Source organism: Electrophorus electricus, chromosome 5 (genome assembly GCF_041902795.1).
Source record: "Electrophorus electricus isolate QZ-2024a chromosome 5, ASM4190279v1, whole genome shotgun sequence".
NCBI lineage: Eukaryota > Metazoa > Chordata > Actinopteri > Gymnotiformes > Gymnotidae > Electrophorus > Electrophorus electricus.
The window spans coordinates 4,055,776-4,076,334 of record NC_137501.1 but is presented as its reverse complement, the minus strand read 5'-3'; the positions used below and the strand labels follow the sequence as shown (position 1 = coordinate 4,076,334).

The 20,559-nt window shown below is 41.7% G+C and overlaps 2 protein-coding genes and 1 pseudogene across 7 annotated transcripts in view; 1 reads left to right on the top strand and 2 right to left on the bottom strand.

Moving 5' to 3' along the window:
* The window catches only part of apba1a (amyloid beta (A4) precursor protein-binding, family A, member 1a), a 35,240-nt gene extending 32,168 nt beyond the window's left edge, over positions 1 to 3,072 (bottom strand). For 3 of the 4 annotated variants that reach the window (XM_035529530.2, XM_081715081.1, XM_081715082.1), the window contains exon 1: positions 2,922 to 3,072. The gene's annotated coding sequence lies outside the window, so the exon portion shown is untranslated. The other variant, XM_035529532.2, reaches the window with a different exon arrangement.
* Positions 3,073 to 3,491: 419 nt separating this feature from the next.
* ptar1 (protein prenyltransferase alpha subunit repeat containing 1) lies at positions 3,492 to 12,520 on the bottom strand. Of its 2 annotated transcripts, XM_081715078.1 has the most exons (8): positions 12,429 to 12,520; positions 11,366 to 11,535; positions 11,069 to 11,135; positions 10,580 to 10,684; positions 9,719 to 9,962; positions 8,398 to 8,723; positions 6,614 to 6,954; positions 3,492 to 4,084 (listed from the first exon to the last, which is right to left on the bottom strand). In XM_081715078.1, the coding sequence occupies exons 1-8, from the start codon at positions 12,512 to 12,514 to the stop codon at positions 4,005 to 4,007; spliced, it is 1,419 nt and encodes a 472-aa protein (XP_081571204.1). In that variant the 5' UTR covers positions 12,515 to 12,520; the 3' UTR covers positions 3,492 to 4,004. The 2 variants fall into 2 exon arrangements, with proteins under 2 accessions (XP_081571204.1, XP_026862083.2); XM_027006282.3 differs by lacking the exons at positions 3,492 to 4,084; positions 6,614 to 6,954 and adding an exon at positions 6,961 to 7,338 and having other exon boundaries at positions 12,429 to 12,516.
* A 7-nt stretch (positions 12,521 to 12,527) lies between these two features.
* Positions 12,528 to 16,027, top strand: LOC145657948 (uncharacterized; annotated as a pseudogene). Its single transcript, XR_014123897.1, has 6 exons — positions 12,528 to 12,609; positions 12,733 to 12,766; positions 12,837 to 12,946; positions 13,998 to 14,086; positions 14,232 to 14,292; positions 15,029 to 16,027. The product of XR_014123897.1 is annotated as an uncharacterized LOC145657948 (transcript).
* Positions 16,028 to 20,559: the final 4,532 nt, after the last annotated feature.

Here is a 20,559-nt window from a genome sequence, read left to right as displayed (position 1 = left end):
CAACCCCAAAAGAAATGTTACGCTTGATGTGAGATGAGCTGCAAAGCTCCCACTTCACAGTCTCCTCCAGTACCAGATTGGTTATCACTGCTAGGCCAAGTGGCTGCAGGTTAAAAAGCCAGGAGGGGTGGGATGGAGCTTTCTTATTCCCACATCCTTGCTTATCTGCCTGGAAAGACTTTCTGCAGGGAGCAAAGGCTTTGTCACACTCACCAGTCTCTAGTCAAAGCGCTAATTTAAAAACACGTGATGGTGGGAAGACAACGGTCACGCCAAAAATCCTCCCTCATGGGAAATTTGGTTGAGGATCACCCTTTGATCCCACCCCTAGAGATGTCATGCTGCTGAGCACGGAGCTTGCAGCCTCTACACACGTCCTGCTTTTGAGACAGCTCGTGTCAAGTGGCTCCTCTGCGTCTTCTACGACTCCAGCCCATGAATGTGCACAGGAGAAATCGAGGTGGAATGCAAACATGCGCAGAGGAGGATTTTCTATTTTGATTTCTCCAAAGGCTACACAAAGATGGAACTCAGTGACTGGGTAAAAAAGGACCTGGTGGAAGACGACCATTGATCATGCGGTTTAGTTAAAAAAATCTTAGGTACGTTCAGAAATCAGCCCCAGCGGGTTTTGTCAAAAGGCTGCACGGTGTTTGGGATTTAATTCCCCACACTGTCTCGAAAGGTAATGGCAAAAAATGCATTGGTATTATAGTTGTGACCACTGAAAGAAAGACTGATTTTCTAGATGAGAATGCACTGTTCCATTCTAGCATCAGCAACATGCTGTTCATGTTTCCTATAGACCAGTTGTATTTACATTAAGTCAATATAGGGTGAGCAACTATAAATTATGTAGCATTTCTACTTTCCAAATTGTTTGTAAGTACTCTTGGAAATGTTTCTCAAGATGTCAGGTCTTTTCTCCTAATTGTTTGTATTTTACCAACCACATGAAGTCCATTGGGATGAACAATATTCACACTTGTTTAGTCCTATTTAATCATTGCCTAGATTGATTTATTGATCTGTTTTTTGGGTTTTTGGTTTTTTTTTGCCTTGAAGTCTAAACATGATTACAGAAAGTCACATGACAGGGATAACTCTCCACAGACAGTGACCATTACCTCTTTAATACTGAGTTCAATACTTATTTGAATGTTACTAATGACCTTATTGATATTAGGTAATTGAATCAATCAATCATCAATCCTGTATCAATCATTTGATACAGATTAATCATTTGTTGGGTATAGTCTTTGGTTATACTGTACATAACCCAAGGGCACAGACTCCATACTGGGGTTATATTTTTCAGTGTTGTCAGTCATACCCACACATTACTACCTGACCACCCTGACATCAACTTTTGGTCATTTTCATCACCCTCTGTTCCTCTCATAATGCAGTTGTGTGTGTAATGCACCATAACATTCCCCTCAAAGCCCTATGTCCCTGATATGACTGCAGTAAGATATGAAAATCGTACAAGCCTAACTCAAGGGTGGACAATTTAGCATAGCTCCGAACATACTGTCATTCACCTACTTCTAAGATTAACTTATTTTGTGATTTCAGTAACAAGTAAACAGAAAAAAAACTGTTAAGAAACAATTAAGCATCGTTCGTCAAAGACAAAACACAAAAATCCACCCATATTGTTATTTTCACGAGTGACTGAGCAATATTGTGTTTGTGTTAGGCTCAGCAGCGAATTCGTTCATATTTGCAAAGGGTGGGTCAAACTAAGGGCTATCCTTACACCTTCATCTGCAATACACAGGCTGACAGGATACAAGAATTACAAAACAGGTATACGGAATGTTCATGGTCCGAGAACAGAAACATACGTGGCCGATTTCACACTCGACTCTCGTTCAAAAACCACCCCAGTCAAATCATCCGTGCCATTAGTGAAGGCGATCTTCGTAGCGCAGTGTAATCTACCTGCACGCAGCACCAACGCGGGCGTGAAGACCAAGCTCCATACCAAGTCGAATTATAGAAAGCACATCAGTGTAACGAAATTCTCCTCAAGAATTAGGAGGATTCCCAGTTTATCACCTATAATGGTTACTCTACTTTCTGTTTCCCCAATCTCCACAGCACCCGATGTCTCACAGCGGAACAGGGCAGGATTTTGCACAAAAAAAAAGCACATTCAGATTACACACACCGCTACCGTACTGTACGGACGCCATACCAAACAACAGCCGACGAACAGCAGCGCACAAGTACCAAGCCCTATGGACCACTGCGACGCATAGGTAGACATCGCGGTGGGAAATAGACATGCCGCACCTACCGATCACTTGTGGCGTGCCAACGGCTTAATGTCGCTTTCTAATAATGTAATCAGGAAATATGAGGGTGGATGTAGCCATGAAGGATTTCGCGCAGTCTCTCTCACACCAACACAGATGCTCAAGCAGTAGCCCGTCTACGCAGAACACTCGCACAGCTGGGAGTTTGTCAGATGTCAAGTTTGCCTCAATCTTCCACCCTACTGACTAGCGTCGCTTTTTTTTTTTTTTCCCCTAAATAAAAATCCATGTTAGAAAGTTAAGGTTATACAGATTGGCCATTCGGGCCCAGATCTCATCTGCATCGCGGATCTGATTCAAAATAAATTAAGTGGGCGTAGCAGAAATGCTCATATGCTTGTCGATCAAGCACCCTCGTTTACCTTCGTCGACGCAGGTACAAGATGCAGTCACTGACAGATTCACCAGCGCCATCAACCACTAATGAAGAATCGCCTCTGAAGTAATCCATATGCACACCAAACTGGCGAGATTTGTCCTCATCGCAAGAGGTTCCTCCCCGCAGCACTGAACAGGCTCGCGGACACAAACAGCTGTTTTGGGGCGCAGGGTTGTTGGTGTGGAAGGCTTTGCGCCAGTGCTACAATAATCTCTCACCTGTGTTGAACGGGCAGGATTTCAGTAATGTAACGGACCACCCGCTCCGCCTGCTTCCACCATCTTCCGTCGCTGCCTGTCGGTCTGCGAACGTGACTCCTCCCACATCGCCACCGTGACATCAGAGGCTCGGTACCGAACCGTACCGAACGCGGCCCCGGTTCTGAATGATACGCTGCTGTTCTGTGTTCGGCTAAACTTTGGGTACTGCCGCTTCGCGTTTAGCTCGCTTTGTTTGGGTTTCACGCCAATTCGCGCTTGGTAAAATGATATGAGTCACTATAGTCTTCTCGCATTTCCATCAGGCCTGAACAGAAACTTGCAGAAGTGAGCAAACAATTAATAAAGGCCTACCCAATTCCAGGCGAGTGAGAAAACGCTATATTTGTACACAATACAATAATCTAGATATTGGGTACAAAATGCTGTATCAGGTACCCAAAACATTTAATCATACATGTCTTTAGCATTATTACTTTAACTCGTGGTCCCATCAAAAATGTTCGATATCACTCGAAAACCCACCTTCCTATTTTGATCCAGAAGCTATTAAAAAGCTTAAAATTCTTTTTCCAAAGAAATTTTATTTTATGTTGTAGGCATCTGACAAATGTGAATATGAGTCTTTCTACAAATAAATACAGAACACATTGGTGAGATGCTAGATTTGTTAGTTATTGTGGCTGATTAAAGAAAAACAAAACAAAACAGTACCTTATGCAAACTTACCTAAAAATACACAACAGAAAAACATTTCTTATCAAAGCTTGATGAAATTGATAAGAATGTATCTGCATAGATGCAACAGTACATTTCCGTTCTTCATATGTTGTTTGTCTAAGCACATTCAATCCAGACAATATGATGCAAGAAGATAAACCATGTTGCAATACAAATTAAATATTTTTGATTTTTTTAAAAAGACAACAGAAAAACACACTTCAACCTGTTAAAAGTTAGATCTTCCAAAACGGAGGATAATAGATTAAAGTTAATATGGAAGCCCTAAAATAATAATAATAATAATAATAATAATAATAATAATAATAATAATAAAGACCTCATTCTCAGAAACGGAAGCTTTCATCTGAACACAAGACTACATGACAGCTCTGGTCGGTTTGCAGACTTCACTGAGTAGTCGGCTGGTACAGTGGCAGAACCTTTATAGCAAGAATACAAAAAAGCAACAGAATTGCATGGAAAGATTAAGCTAGGAGTGAGCGTGTGCTCCCTTTGTGCCAGTTTGGACCAGGAAAGCAGGAGACAACTCACAGAGACATGTTTGATTCCAACGGAAGTAACAGCAACGGCAGCTCTCTTAAATCAGAAACAAAAACGATGGCTTCAAGTAAGATGCAACGAAGTTGTTTTTTTTAGGTGAACATGTAACGTCTCAGTTTGATGTAATGGAACTATACAGGAGTTACTAATATCAAACATCTGGAGTTTAGATTAATGAGGGATGATGTATTTTTAAAGCCACCCTTCGTTAAGGGCTTTGATATACATCAGCTGTCAAACCGTAACGTATGTCTGTTCCAGCATTACCATTATAGGGCTGATGCACACAACAGTGATGAGGAAGACAGAACCAAAACACTATGATGTGTTCATTACGTGAAAGTTCGACACGTGACGAAGGTGATGACACACGGAATGATGTTCCTTTTGCCAGCAAATAACAGATACAAAGCAGTCAACATTTCAATATGTTTAACTGTGCAGTGAATGTGTGTGTGTGTGTGTGTGTGTGTGTGTGAAGAATGGCTTTTATTGCCAAGTACAGACTAGTAACCCAACACCCCATATTACTCCTTCACATCAGGGCAATGTGGCATAAGAAGCCAAACTGCAAGAGCTCTAGAAAAAGTCATCTGATCACTGCACAAAGATGGGAAGGTGAAACACTAATGTGCATCTTCTCTGTGCAACTGCGCAAATATAAGATATGGTACAACTTTTATTAAATCAAGATTAAAAACATCATAGCTCTAAGGGCCAGGTCTCCCCCCCTCCCCAACACAGCTCGAGAATCCAGACCTCAACTAAAGCATAACAACAGTAGGAATTTTCCAATAAATATCATTTTCTGCCTATAAATATGCTAAAACAGTCTAAGCAACTGGTGTTCAAAAATTTCCAAATACGCTGAAGGACTTTTTTTTTTTTTTTTTTGGGACACTAAATCACTACTTTTTCCACAAAGTAAATTTATATATGCAGTAAAACTATAATAAAGTGAATCTAGAAGCGACGTAATCCATAAGATTGATGAGGTCATATTGCTTGTGTGTTTCTAACAAACAGACCTTGAGAAACGTGCTATTACTTCTGCTACTGTTAAAGTTCAATGTGAAGAGTTATTACTACAGGTCAGTACTGAAAGAGGGCTGGCTCAACTATGAATGTCCTTAAACATAATAAATCATGACAAGTAAAGCTACCATGAATTTTAGATCAGGATACAAAAGTTATTTTTTTTTTGTGTGTTTTGCATAAACTTAGTTCAAAAGTATCGTTTAAAGTTAAGCAGCATGTCAACCCAGGCACGTTAAAGCCTTGTTTCACGGGCGTCGAAAAAATGAGCACCATTTAGCGAGTGTTAGACTTTAACTAGGTAGCTTGTACTGGATTCTAATAAAGTAACAATTTCACACGCACACGAGGCGCGCACTACCACAAATGCTGAAATTCCCCTTCATAAGGAAAAGCCATGCTTGTGTGAGACCTTTGTAAAAGAGTATTAAAACAAACAAACAAACAAACAAACAAAATGAACAAAATCGCTGTTTGTGCTTAAACACTGACATTCATTAGACAGCATTTGGTGTTTCTGTCCGGATGAACTGTTTTTAGCATGCGATGAGAATGCCATGTGCTTCACCGAGATTAAAGTTAAATGTGAGAAGCTCGGGCTCCATTCATGCAGGGGCAGATGAGGAACCGGGAAATAAACCCTTAAAAACCTCGCAAGCACTGCCCGTTTCCACTGCATGTTTATTAGCTACACACAAACGTATTAATAGTCTCACTTAGAAATGGCTTGACCTGCTAGACAGACTTCGAGTCGTTTAAAAACCCTTGATTGTGCTCACATTGCTGAGTCTGAGCAAAAACGCTCAGAGATTTGTATTCGTCAGTACAAAAGCTCAAAAGAGGAGCTGCAGACAGGCACCCAAGCCCTGTCTGCTCTTGATTAAACATAAAAAAAGAAGGAAAAAAAAAAAAAAAAAAAAAAAAAAAGAGAAAGTGGGTCAGGATCACTTTGGGCTGCATAAACTCTCAGGTGTGCACCAAAGTCCTTTGACAGAAGATCTAAAACCGAAGACGTGTGCACATCCTGCAGTCGTGGAACAGGAAAAGGAAAAAAACCAAAACAAAACCACCAGAAGATTACAAAGATAAATGGTATAAAAAGTCGTAAATAACGACATTTCGGAACAGACCTGAGATATCAAGTACCTGAACTAAAGTGGGCGTAGCACGTCAGCTAGAGCAGAACTGTACTCTGCCAAGGCTTGCTAGTGGTTTTCATCATGAAGGGGAATTCACTCAATGAGCTTCTCTGTCCAACTGGAGTCCAAACCATTTTCAGCGGGCAGGGACATAAATGAGTGGTGCCCGAACTAAGATGGCCTATCGTGGCTCGCCCACCTCTGGGGGGAGGAGGCATTTCTCACACTACTGACCTATGACGGAGTCCAACCACTTCCTGTAGGCTCTGGCGAAGCGGCCCTGCTCCGGGGTGGAGCGGGTGCCGAGGACCTGCGAGATGAAGGCATGCTCAGAGAGCAGTCCGGGCCACGGAGAGACGGGCCCGCGCTTCAGACGTTTCGTGTCCTGCGTGTAGCCTCCGTGTTTGCTGCCATCCTGTACGCAGTCGATGTCCATGGCCCGGGAGGCCTGGAGCTCATCGCACGGGTCTCGAACCTCGCTGAGGAGGGCGTTGCTGTCGGTAACAGCTGGGGACAAGGACCCTGTCCCCTGACTGAGTTTCTGCCAGCGGTCCCACAGATAGAACACGTGCCGTCTGTTGGGGGAAACACGCTGGGATTACACATCGCAAATTGGTAAAGGTGTGGCCTCGATCTCTGGGGATATGAGATATGATGGATATATAAATGTGTATATGCAAAGGTGTATTATTCAGGTTATTTAGTAGTGATGACGTCTGCTCAGGACAACCTAATTACAGACGTTGGAACACCTTTACCTGCCATGCTTTAACCAAATACCATAGGGCATAGGTGCCATTCTAAAGACTCCATTAATGAGAGAAGGAACACTTAGCCACACCATAACAGTGGGAACATAACAGTAAATGAGACCCTCCTGTTGGCATGGTACTCCTTATGATGGCAACACAAGCTGAGGAGGTGTAAACAACATTCGCTGAGCTGCTGCTGCTGTCCTCCTAAGCCCCGAGAGACAGACGTGGCCAGGGAGAGAGAGAGGGAGAGAGAGAGAGAGAATTCTCTTCAGTAAGCTATTGCTCTGCAGGCCTTGATCATCCATCAAACTCAAACGCTGCACTATAAACACATCACGCAAGTCCATGAGGCCAAGGACAGCTTACTGGAGACAAAGTCACACTACTCACGGTGCACGGCAAGGCCAGCGCCGACGGAGCGGCTTCAATTAGCACACAGCCGAACGTACAACTGAACGCACAACACCCTACCTGATCTCCAATCCAGATGGATATTTACAGTCACAGAGAGTCACTGAACACAGCTCTAGCTAACATGTCAGAGCAGGATACAGCCATTAATGAGACTCCAGTGGGGTTTTAGCTGCTGATGCTGAAACACTAATCGTACTTGCTAGGTTCCCATACAGCTGGGTGAGGCATAGCCACAACTGGAACAGGCTACCACACTACACTCCTTCACATCTAGAGAGAACATTTTACTTTATTTACTACCATTTTCCATACTAATTTTGCTTCAGAAATTTACCTGACTTACAATTTTAAAAAATATTGGGCCCTGCAATCTTTGATAATTATAATTAGACATTGTCAAAATGGATAATTATAATTAGACAGTGTCAAAAAATATATATACATTAAAAAGAAACCCCACTTTATTCTACATTGACCTACATATTACTGCATATTAATTTGCATATTACAACACTAAACTGGGCTAGAACATCTGCATAAAATACAGTCCATATGGCCAAAAAGGGTGTGGCCTAGGTATAGAGTTAGATAAATTAGCTATATAACCAGTCTAAATGTGCTGTGTGGTAAACATTAACTAATGAGAGCACTAATGACTCTAAACCACACAGAGCAACTGGCTGCATTATCTTAAGAGGCTGCTAAAGCTTTCAGGCAGTTAAAAGAAGTAGCAAACTGGATGTGCAATGACACACCCTTGAAATGATGTTAGTGTGGTGTTACTCATGCACTGGGATGTCAGTCTAGGTCCAAGTACCAGGTCTATGACGAGGCCTTCAGGACTCTCACCTGTGGCACCAGAGTGTCTCGTGGCCGGGGTACGATTCGATGAGGTCAGTGCAGAGCTCCATCTCCTCACGGAAGAGCTGAGGAATGGTGTCAGCATGGGGGTCGTCCGTCAGGCCCGCCTCACAGGCCCCGGCCTCTCCGTTAGACTGTGCCGCTGGTCGGGGATCCAGCGGGGGGTGGAGGCTCTCAGTCTGGGACCCATTGTGGGCCTGGCCCAGCTCACCCAGCAAGGCCTTGAGCAGGAACTGCCGATAGTGGAAGCCACTGTGGTCAGACACGTGCATGGACACCCAGAGCCTCGTGGAGGACAGCTCGTCATGAAGGACCTGCAGCAGAGGGACGGCACAGGCGACCTGATGACCAGCGGGACCGAGAGAAAAGGGCGGGTGCGTGTGCACGAGGACAGATGCTGTTGGGGTTCTCTACACTTCAGATCAGTTGTGCTTCAGAAGCAAACTGAGCTGGAAAGACAGGAAGCTCGAGAGCACCATGCAGAAATCAGTGGGTAAATTCATGCATAATTTCATGTAAATCATCTGGATGAACAAATCGAATTCTAAATGGCGATAAAAGGTTTTTATTAAGACGTTTCCCCTAAAGAATTACACGACAGCAGGATTCCTGTCCTCCTTGTTAACCCATCAGCCCTAAAACAGAGGTAGAATGGTAACGTTGCATCCAAATCCGTTTCGGACCATTAAAACCCACCAGCCCCCTCTTGTTTGGCTGGGCCCTGGGGCTCGGATTGTGTTCAGTACATCTGCCTCATCCGGAATCCCATTAAGAGCTGAAAAGGACACATCAAAAATGCTGAGACTCTGTGAGCCCAGAGATCTAACAAGCTCTCCAGACTACCTCCTTGTCACTTATTTCCACAGCGATAAAACACTGCGGCTCAAAGCAGAGCATCACTCAGAGGCCCCAAGGGGAGGCTGGTAAGAGCCAGACATCAAGAATAGACAGTAATAAGGTCACAAAATCAAAACGGATTTGACATGCTGTCTTAAAATAGGGATTATTTTCACTAAAGGTGTCATTTTCATATTTTGTGATTAAAAAAACAAACAAAAACAAAAAAAAACCAACCCTAAACAGGGGAATGCTAACAATATGAAGCACTGCTAAGAACACATTTTCAAAACACCTCCTGCCTTGATTTACAAATGATCATCATTAGGTGCAATAAAGCGGTTCCCTTCACGCCCATTCTAATCCGCGTCCTGCCGTGCCAAATCTAATCTGAGAAGCAGACACGCTGTTTGCTCATAAAACCAACTCACTGTGAGGGACCCGAGGCTCCACGGGCGGGACCTCAGCCTACCTTCACGCTGCCTTGAGACATGTGCTGCAGCACCCAGATGCGGTGAGACCAGGCATTGTAGTTGCTGGGGTAGCGGCTGGCGGCGTCCGCGCACACCCTCAGCTCCTCGTGCAGGGCCCTCTGCAGGCGCTCGCCGTGACCCGGGCCATTGCCGTTGGCCCACGCCTCGGCCTGGCCCCTCTGCTCCTTCTGGTCCGATGGAGACGGGCAGCACTCCCTGTGCAGCCTCTGTAGTACCCACCTCCTGCAAAACCAGGAAACCGATCGAGCCAGAGCTAAAGAGCAAGTGTCTGCATCGCAGGTCTTTTGTCACATTGTTACATGCCGGTATATTCGATTAAAGGGCACATTCTGGTGTGTAGCACGTTAACTAAACCATGAGGCCAATAGTACACTAAAGAAATGCTAACTAAAACTAAAAAGATCCTTTATAGAAACACATGAAGCAACACATTTGAACTAGAGGCCTGTTAAATAAGGAAGGGAACGCTTGTCTTCCTCATACTCCTAGGGCCTATGCGAGCCCTGAGCACCTGATCTGACAGGCTAAAAGTGTATTCTAATGCTCTTAATGTGGCAGGCCTGTGGGCCAACACGTGTGACTGGGGAACTTCATTGCCATTTTTTAAAGGCCTGCTGAACTGTCATCATTTAAGAGTACATAGAGAGAAACAATCTGTCCAACTTGTTGTAGATGCTTTAACTGAGTGTAGGACGCAGTATTCATGCCACTGCATTTAACTGTTTTTCTCGAAAGCAACCATTACATCTAGCTATCATTTTAAGTCTGCTACCATGTAGCTGCACTAATAGGTCAGACTTTTTTTCTTTTCAAAGATAAAGAATCACAAGCAGCCTGACCTGTGTATCCATGTCTCTGGGCTCTTGGGATACTTGGTCAGTGCCAGTTTTCCCAAATAGAGGTCTTTCTCTGGATTCAGCACACCATGCTGAAGCAGCTCCTTTCTACAAATGAAATGTATCAGAACAAAATGCCTCATGAAGATTCAATAACTGAGGGGAATGTAGCAGTCTTGAGTCACAGTTGCTGAGTACTGACTATAGCGCCACCTAATGGACAATGTAATCAATTTGAGGATATATATTTTTATGATTATTAATCGATGTTCAACAAAAAGCCACCAGTGACTCAGCCATTACATCCAGATAAACAATAAAAAATAATAAATCAGTCATCACAAAAACTAGAAAAACTAAATTATTCAAGGAAATAGACCAGGTTATCCATCAGGATCTGAACAGTTTGCTCTCTTATAAATATACTGAGGAGACTGTTTATCAAAGGGTTTTTTAAACAAACAATTTGAGTATATACACCAAACTTTGTACCTGACATTCCAAGCAGTAGTGAAGTCTGGATTTAGCAGCAGTAGCGTGCAAGTGATGTCCACCAGCACTGAAGGGGAGAGAGGACGTTTTTAAATATGGCCAAAGCTTCGATCATTTGCTCTCACCATCATTAGTGTTAGCATGCACGGGCAACTCCTGCACATGACCAACGCAGTGGGAAGCAAACACCCCACTGAGCTCAATCTCGTGCATCTTCAGTCTACCCACTTCACAGCTTCTCTTCTGTCCTTCTCGCAACGCAGTGGAATCTGAGACTCGTGTGAGAAACGGCCTTACCTTCCCTGTCCTGCCACTGCTTGCGCTGACGGTACAACAGTAGCTTGTTGTGCACGTATGGCAGCAGGAACTTGACACACCAGCTCTCCACTCCTAGTTTATTCTCAACCAAGACGATGGGGCTTCTGTTGTAGCGGGCCTCGGGGCACTGTATGAGCCCAATCTCATCTCTACACCAAAAACAATAGAGAAGCATAAAAACAAAAGGGCTGGTGTCTAAGAAAACAAAACAGAACAAAAAACAAAGCCTAACCTATGCCGCACTGTGACGATAGGCAACCGCATACCTAGGCTGGCAGCGGAGTTAACTAGAATGACGCAAGTTAACTGAAGACTGCGATGCAACATTTGGGATGGTGTTTCAAAATAAACACCTTTAAAATAAACACCTGGAGAGTTCTGCTTCTGGATAAGTGCAATGTTAAACCTAGAAAACCTAGAAAATCGGTTTCACTGTGTAAAAGCAATGCAATTTAACCGGTTAAAAGTATCCATCCATATTTCATCGTTACCGGTATGATGTAACCAGACATTAGTCCTGGACTGCGAAGCCCAAAACAACCGAACATCAACATGCTATCGGTATCCAACATCAAAACAAGACGCTAGATGATTAACTGACAACATAAATCCACCTGAGTAACATTAAATGTTAGTTTAAATTCAGTTCGCTGCCTAACCTACATTATAACTGTTCAACCTCAGTCAGCATCCTAGTTACACACAGGCGTAGGTTAGCAAGCAGAGACATCCAAGATCTTATCCAGCTAATACAACAGCACGAAACACAGAAAGCTTGTTAATTTGCTGGTTAAGTACTTTAAAGTAAGTTCAATTTTGCACAAAGTAGGAGTGGTTAATAGTTTTTTTTATGCGTTTGCCAGGTTTTGTGCAGCATCTACTAACGTTACCCACACCTGCCCGGCTATTAGCCATCTTAGCTGGTTAGCTCAAATAAATAGTTTGCACTGTTAACAAGCGGCAACTGCACATTTTCACGCGTGGACCTGAAACACCGTGAAGCATAAAGGTGTTGAGTTGCAATTAAACGAAAGGTACACACATATTAGGATTCCTCTTAAAGGCGTTAGTGATATCTTTGACAACTCTCTGCACCAAGACGTCCACCTCTTCTTCTGACTCGGCCATTTTCAGAGCACGAATGACGTCAGCACGAGTGACTCAACCTCATCCGGGACACTTTATTTTCGCACAGAAGCAGACTGTCTTGGTAACAGCGTGGCGTCATTAGAAACGTTCCGCGAAACGTGGTGAAATGATGATAAGCAATTCATTTTTATTTTATATGTAGTATATTGCTCTGACATACCATTGTGGTTCTACATTTGATTAATAAATTTTAAAAGTGAATGATAGCAGGCTGACTTTAATCTCCAATTGGTGAGTAGTCTTATGAAACAATTAACTGATCAGTGAAACTTATAAGCGACCATTTCTTTGTCTTTTAAAGGCACAAACATAGTGAAGCAGAACCAAAAGACTGATATCACCGCATGTCGAGGCAAAGAAAAGTAATTACACAAGTCAACATATAAACATTTTGGAACATTCATGGACGCAGTAAGTGTTTAGTGTAGCCTACTGCGATATCCATTGTCGGCTGCTTGTTTTTTAAAAAGCCTAACTTTGTAGTAATTCACTGAATAATTTGATTTGCGGGACTGGAGCACAACAACGGAATCCCAGATGTCCCAGTATCTCTTAAAAAAAAGAGTATGAGGTCAAGGACACTCCAAAATCAATGGTGCATGCATGCATATATATATATATATATATATATATATATATATATATATATATATATATATATATATATATATATATATATATATATATTCTCGACCTTTTTCTTCAGTTTCAACTTTACTCCTACTATTATTTTTGCTGTTGTTGCTGTGACAAATACCGGGCTACTTATTTCTTCGTTTAGCACTTTGTCTTCTACAGAGAAACAAGACTGTCAAACACAGAGTGGCAAGCTGCCCTACCTTTCCACTGACCTAACTACGATGAAATGTGAGTAGTGCAGGCTTTCCTACTGTCCACGGCAGTGCGTCACTCCGCCGCTGAGATACACGTTTGTCTGTGTTGGCTCCTTGAGGAGACTGTGTTTGTAACGGAGAAGAGGAGTGTTGTTGCTGTGTTGGCCAGAAGAGGGAGATGGTCATTAGTGCTTGGTTTGGTGCTGTGCTTGGACTTTTGTTTTTTTGTTTTTTTGTTATTTGGTGAAGCAGGCATTGCCATTTATATGTTTATTTGGCTGAGGGGATTAATTACGATTTTTGTTTTTCTGATGAGAGTAAGGAAATGGTGCTTCCTTACGTGCAAATCATCACCTTCTTGAATATGTCATAATACTGTAATCAATCGAGTGAAATTGACAGGTTGTGAGCAATACTAATTTAAGAGAACAGCTCAAGGCTTAAAGAGCCTAATTTGGAAACCACATTGTTACCTCACCCACACACTTTAAAAAAAAGTGTGGAAAAAGTGTTTCACTCACAGGAGGCCTGTTTCCAAGGCTTGTTTTGCTCTGATTCTTGCAGACAGCACACACTGATTTTCAATGCTCATCCCAGACATTTCCAGGGTGATTTGCCTCCCTGCTCAGTGTAAAGCTCACCAGAGCTCACATATAGGCACCAAACCCCAATGTAGCTCCATCCTATCGGCAAAAGACAGTTTCACCTTGAGAACTCGGTGGGTATTATTTTGGTGATATAGGTGAAGAAGGATTACTGCACAGATAAAACGATGAAAAAAGAAAAATGGACTTACCATGACAAATCTAGATATCAGAGTGAGGGAGGGACTTTCATTAATTTACATTTATATCTGATTTCAGGGACCTGAATTCTACACATGCATTAGATCACCTTCCTCCACATATTACAACATAGAACAAAGTACACGATGTGCAATATATAAAGTTTGAAGTAAATATCTGCGGTTAAAGAATGTTTAGAGCTTTATTTGACTCAGATCATGAGTTCAGCTCACAGGTGAGTATATTTCCTTTGGCAAGAGTCGAATTGTTATGCAAACTCTCAGTGAATAGTATGGTTCTTGTTGGCAATGACTTGATACAACTGGCATTCTGTAATTAAAAAAAAATCTTTCTGCAGTACATCAAATGATGTCACATGAATGGTAATCTTTAATTGCAAAGCAGATGAGGGAGTTTTTGCATTTACTGTTATGTTTCTAATGTTTCTTTTCATCCTAAGAGTCATGCTACCATATGAGTAATAAATAAAAATGAAATAAAATTCAGACAACTGGCAAGTTGTCTTAAGTAGTCACCTTTTCCCAGGAGCTGGAAAGTACACAGATGCATCATGCTAAAGTTAATCCTCATAGAGTTGTTCCTCATTCTGAACAGGAAACAGATAAAGATATCTGCACACTGAGCATCTCGTGATTACTGCTAAGTCATCAATTACATTGGCTGTTGTGCCTTAGGAAGACTTGAGTAGTCAACTTGTGTGAACCCCTCAAAGTGTATTACTGACATAGAGCTTATAGAAGAAGCATCAGAGCACTTCCAAACTCAATTTTATTTAATTTACTTTGGTGATAATTTACATCTACAAGAACCACTTTTTTAGTTCTTGTTGCTCATATTTTTTTGCTTGTCTACAGATACCCAAAGAGGATGTGAAGAACAGGAAGGCTGATTTCAGAAGGCGTCATTCCCACTTCACCGACGTGGCCGACCATCGGTGATGGGGCCCGAACACTTGGCAGGATGTAAATGAGACCCAGGCTAGACTCCAGGGAGTAGCCAAGCCCCTCTACACGCTCCTGAATCCTGGCTGCACATAGATACATTTACCAAGTTCTTCCTTTTCTCGATTTGCATGAGCAATATTTAGTAAAGTGTGTTCTGTATGCATGTATCTTTCTTTCTAAATAATCTTTTTAATGCTCTTTTTGCAACAATGAAATCTAGGGTTGACTCAATTACTCTCCCACCACCCCACCAATCCACCCGAATACAGGCCAAGGCACTGCTGTCGTTTGCTCATTGTCACTCTGAGAACTGAGCTGCACATCAGTTAAATGCATCCATCCCTCAGCTCTCTGTCTAAACTGCCTCGTGCTTCCGCTCTGCACCCGTACACCCGCTTCTTTCATTAACCTGCATGCAGCTTGCAGATTCTTGTGCACGGCTCGTTCTGTAGGGATCTTTATCTCCGGACAGATAACTGGCATTTTCTCCACGTTTGCAGGAGGGCCCTGGCCCCTCTAGGCAGATAAAACAACACAGTCAGCACTGACCAGAACTGCGCTGAACGGCACGCCACACGTGAAACGCACGGCAGTGCGTGATCAGTCTCTGCCTCATTGTCTTTGTCCAGGACTGCTGCTACCATGACTGATGTGTTGTGCATCTCCCAGAGACCCTGACATAATTTTCCTCTGCTAGTTTATGGGGTTTCTTTTTTTAGGAGCAGGGCTGATTCCATTACAGCTGAGACAACTGCAGAATCCTAACTGCCTATTATTGACCACATAAAGCAAATGTGGCTGTATTTTTGGACTGAAGTATGAGCCAGGCTCAACCTTAACACTTCAATATGCCTTCATTTCTGTATTTGAACATGTAGATCATAATAAATTACTTAATAATGAATCATTCTTAACTGAGAAGGACCTTACATTTGTTATTTGAAGTTAATCTAGATCCATGGATTTAAGTTTAATAATGGAATCTAACCAAATAAACAGACTCATTTGAAGGGGACAGTAGAAAGACAGATAACATTCACTTTATATGTATTTTAGAGCTGAATCACAGTCAGCTGTGTGTGTGTGTGTGTGTGTGTGTGTGTGTGTGTGTGTGTGTGTGTGTGTGTGTGTGTGTGTGTGTGTGTGTGTGTGTGTATCTCTCTCTCTCTCTCTCTCTCTCTCTCTCTCTATATATATATATATATATATATATTTTTTATAAGAACTCCAAAACCTTACGTTGCATGAAGTTGCAAAAAGTAGTAATTAAAAATTTTAGATTCATTTAAAAAATACATGAACAAACACTTAAATTGTAATTAACTGTTTTACGGTTCATACCCCAGAACTTCTTACCTCATAATTTAATCTTTTTAGATTAAATAAATAATCCAATCCATCATTTTATTGTTTACAGTTTACATGAGGTGTTTATATGTGTGCCTGATGCAGAAACTTGGAATCAGAGACTAACTTTTAAGGTTCAAGTAATTAGAATCTAGGACTTTTATAGCATGGCATTGTGTTGTCTAATTAGCAAGAGCTGAAATGTCAGGTGTCATACACTACAACACATTTTCAAAGCAACTTGTTACTCCAAAGGCAAGGCATTATGGGATTATCTTTAGGAGACCTAGGTCCTAGGTTCTTCAGAGTCTTCAGTTACTATTCAGACCACTCCTCAGCTGCCTGGGCAGAGCTAAATAATGCTGCAGCCCGAAACTGGGGAAAAGGGAGCTGTTAGCTGGGTGTAAACAATCTCTGGAAACTTCTAAGAAGTGTAGTCTGGAATTCTAATGTTAATGTTAGTATTAGCACTGGGCCATTGGATCACAGTCCTCAGATGGTGCCATGATGTTCTCCTAAGGAAGCCCTAACATAACTCAGTCAAAACCCATATTTACATGTTAGTCCAATAGAGAGCTCACATAATAGCATAATAATGTAGTGTTTCAAGAAAAAATAATTTTGAGTTTATTGGTTTTGAAGCAATTACACAATTGAAAAGAAAGATGTAACTACAAAAAGTTGAGTCCACCACAAATGTACCATGTAACAAAATAGCTGGAAATGATATGTCCAATTATGTCATGATTCCGGATTTCAGGACATACTAACCATATATATTCACTAAAGCAACTCCATCAGGCCAACCTAGTTCTAAATACTGAATACTGAAATAACTTCCACTATAGTCAACCAAACACTTATTATCAGTAAACACACAAGAAAAAAATCTATTATCTAAATTCATATTTCTCAAAGGTGTAATATGAGATACACTGTTCTAATCATCCTTCACGTATGTTAGATTAAACTGTAAGGGCGCAACGCCTAGGAGCAACGATACAGTAGATAAATTAATCAAATAAAAAATTATTCAAGGAAGATAATGGTTTCAAGCCCCCCAACAATTAATATCTCATTCTCTTTGTACTTCAAAGGATGAAGCTAAATTTAACCTGCATTTTAGAGGAATTGAATCTTTTGTAGCCATGGAGACCAGATAGCTGGGATGCTGATGAGAACCAGCTGTGCTCCATAAAACTGACTGTCCCAGTCTGCATGCTGAGAGCTATGCTTTGTGCACATAAGCTACGGCTTCATAGTTTTGTTGCCTCAGTGATTAAGATGCCATTTGCAGTCAAGCTGCTGACCTGACCCTAGCTTAGTGTTAATTCACTGTGCAATTGGTTATAAACCAGATGCCATATATTATGCTTGCTGCAGAGTACATCTCAAAGTAAATGTAGAGTGTGAATATTAAGAATATCTCTCCCTTCCATAAATGTATTTGTGGGAATAAAAAGCTAAAAAGTGACCCTAGATATTCTCTTCAAAGTTTGATTCATTACCCTTTCAATGTTTGTTAATTATACTTTTTTTTTTTCTTTTCGATGAGTGCAATGAGTTTGCTATAAGCCAGAGTGTTGTTATGGCAAGTCCTGGGTGGGTCATTTTCTACGCACCTTTTCAACCCCCGATGTGAGGTGTTACCAGCGAGCACAAGGCAAAGAGAGGAAAGATCTGCTCAGAGTTTCTACATTCACAGACTAATATTATTGTGACTTTGAAATCTCTACATTAGTTGAATATTGTGAGAAATGGTACATAATGCTTTGTTTTAGAGGGTAGTTGGCACAGGTTAATGTCTAATGCATTGCATATCTTCCTAAAGCGTCTTGTAACCTTTAACCTTGTACCCTTTAACCCTGTTTACACTTGGCCATTTCATGTGACTTTGGTATCAGCATTAGATCTGCAGAGGAATTATTTACTTAAAGCAAATGGAAGCATATGTGGGATGCATTTAAAACAGGTTTAAGTATGATCGTTTATATCCCTTCAGGAGGTGGTCTGAGATACATTTAAGACAGATGTTACAGAAGTTTCAAAAATCTTCCTCTCCAAGCCTCCTTTGAGTACAATGTCCCCTCCTCATCTCTTCACATCACGAAAGGAACTGTGCAGGAAGCACCTCAAAGTAGCAAAGTTATCATCCTCCTGTGACAATAGGAAAACTAAAAAGACCATACAAAAAAATCATTTGACATATAATGCAACAAGAAAAGAGCATCGATACAGGAAGTTTGTTGTCAGATCATATAAATAGCAATTGCAAATTGAACTAAATAGCAGATGAATTTGAAACTGGCTAACCTGAGATGCATTTGACTACATAGTATAAATTAATATTTATAAAATCAAGATTTGATTCAGATATAAGAAGCATGAAATAACGTCTTGTAAAAGTATAAATGACATTTAGTGTTTTCCCATATCCAGCTTTTTATCAGGTTATTATTATTATTATTATTATTATTATATTTTATTGGTAAAATAGACATCAATTCAATACTGATGAGGAAGGGAAACACTGAGACTTACATTTTTGATGCAAAGCTTCCCAGTGACCTCACAGGTGCTGACCAGCATGACCTGATTATTCCACCGCCCTTTTTTATGGCTTTGAGGCTATAAGCCTCAGGAGCTGATCCTTCATGTTCTTTGCGGTGTTTCATGATAGTTGACGGATATGATGCTTTTCTGGCTAGCACAGGATCTATTGTCTGCCAACTCACCTCTGTTCCCATTCCCAGGCCTCTGAGAGCCTTCCAAACTAAACACGTGTTAAAACTCCAAGAGCTCAACCCACAGTGCACTGCTAGAGAGAGGGGTTTTCAGAACGTCCATATGTGGCAGGGACAGAGCAAAGAGAGAAAGAGAGAGAGAGAGAGAGAGACAGAGACAGAGAGAGATCAGTATGACACATTATTTATCAGTATCTGCACAGTAACATTGTTTATAATAAATTAATCTCAGTTATTTTTCTAACTGTCTGGTTACTCAGCTATGCAACAATATCAGGTCCCTTCAGCTTATATGATGATCACAATACTCAATTATGTTATTATGATGATGTATAATACCAGTTGTTAGCTGGATGAATACAAACTTCACATTGTCAGGCAGCTGTACATTTTATAATCAAAACACTCCACACCATAGAAAGATGTGGCTATTCTAGAAGAGCAACATTGTAAATAACTATGCAGTGGGACTTAGTAGGTTGTGAAACCATATATGTTACCCTTTACTAATGTTTACAACTACAGATCTTTTCCTTTATGCACACCATCATTAGCACCAACTACAGAACACACACACACACACACACACACACACACACACACACACACACACACACACACACACACACACACACACACAGGTGTACATGTGTTTAAAACTATGAGGAGCACTGATCTCATCACCAGTTGGACAGAGGCCCAACGCTGCATCTCTGAATCATCCCCAGCAAACACTGCTCCAGTCTGTAACTCCTCATATATCAAAGTCTTCCCTCTGTTCAGCAGGCCGACAAGTTTTTCTGTGGTGGAGGCAGAATGTGACAATAATAACCACAGTTCTGTGCTATCAGCCTGGGAAACAGCTCAGGGAAAGTGTCAGGTGAAACATGGAGAGAAGTACCCATGACACACACCTCCTGCTCGGAAACATTAAATGCAATTACTCAGCATGCAGAAACTCACAGAGCTGCGTGGGACGACAGCCCATCTGCCTTCCAACAGCAATATAAGAAAAGGTGTGCATGTACAAATGCACAGACACACAACCTGCAAATGTATTTGGGTCTCTGTTTCAAATTGAGTTGATATGACATATGGCTGCCTAGATGCTCTCCGTAGCCACCGTGCAAAAAGGAACCTAGAAATATTTAGTTTCCCAGTTGGCCTGAATTTCAGAGCAAGGAAACTCTGCTGTGTCAGTGGAACAAGCCAAAACTCTGAATTTGCTGAAGGCACAGCCTTGTGATAACTTATATCCAGCGTCTGCTGCCATGTCTGAAGAAATCCAGCACTCTCCCTTGAAGTGGGTGTCTTACGAAGTCCACGCGATGGCGTGCTGTAGAACTGTCA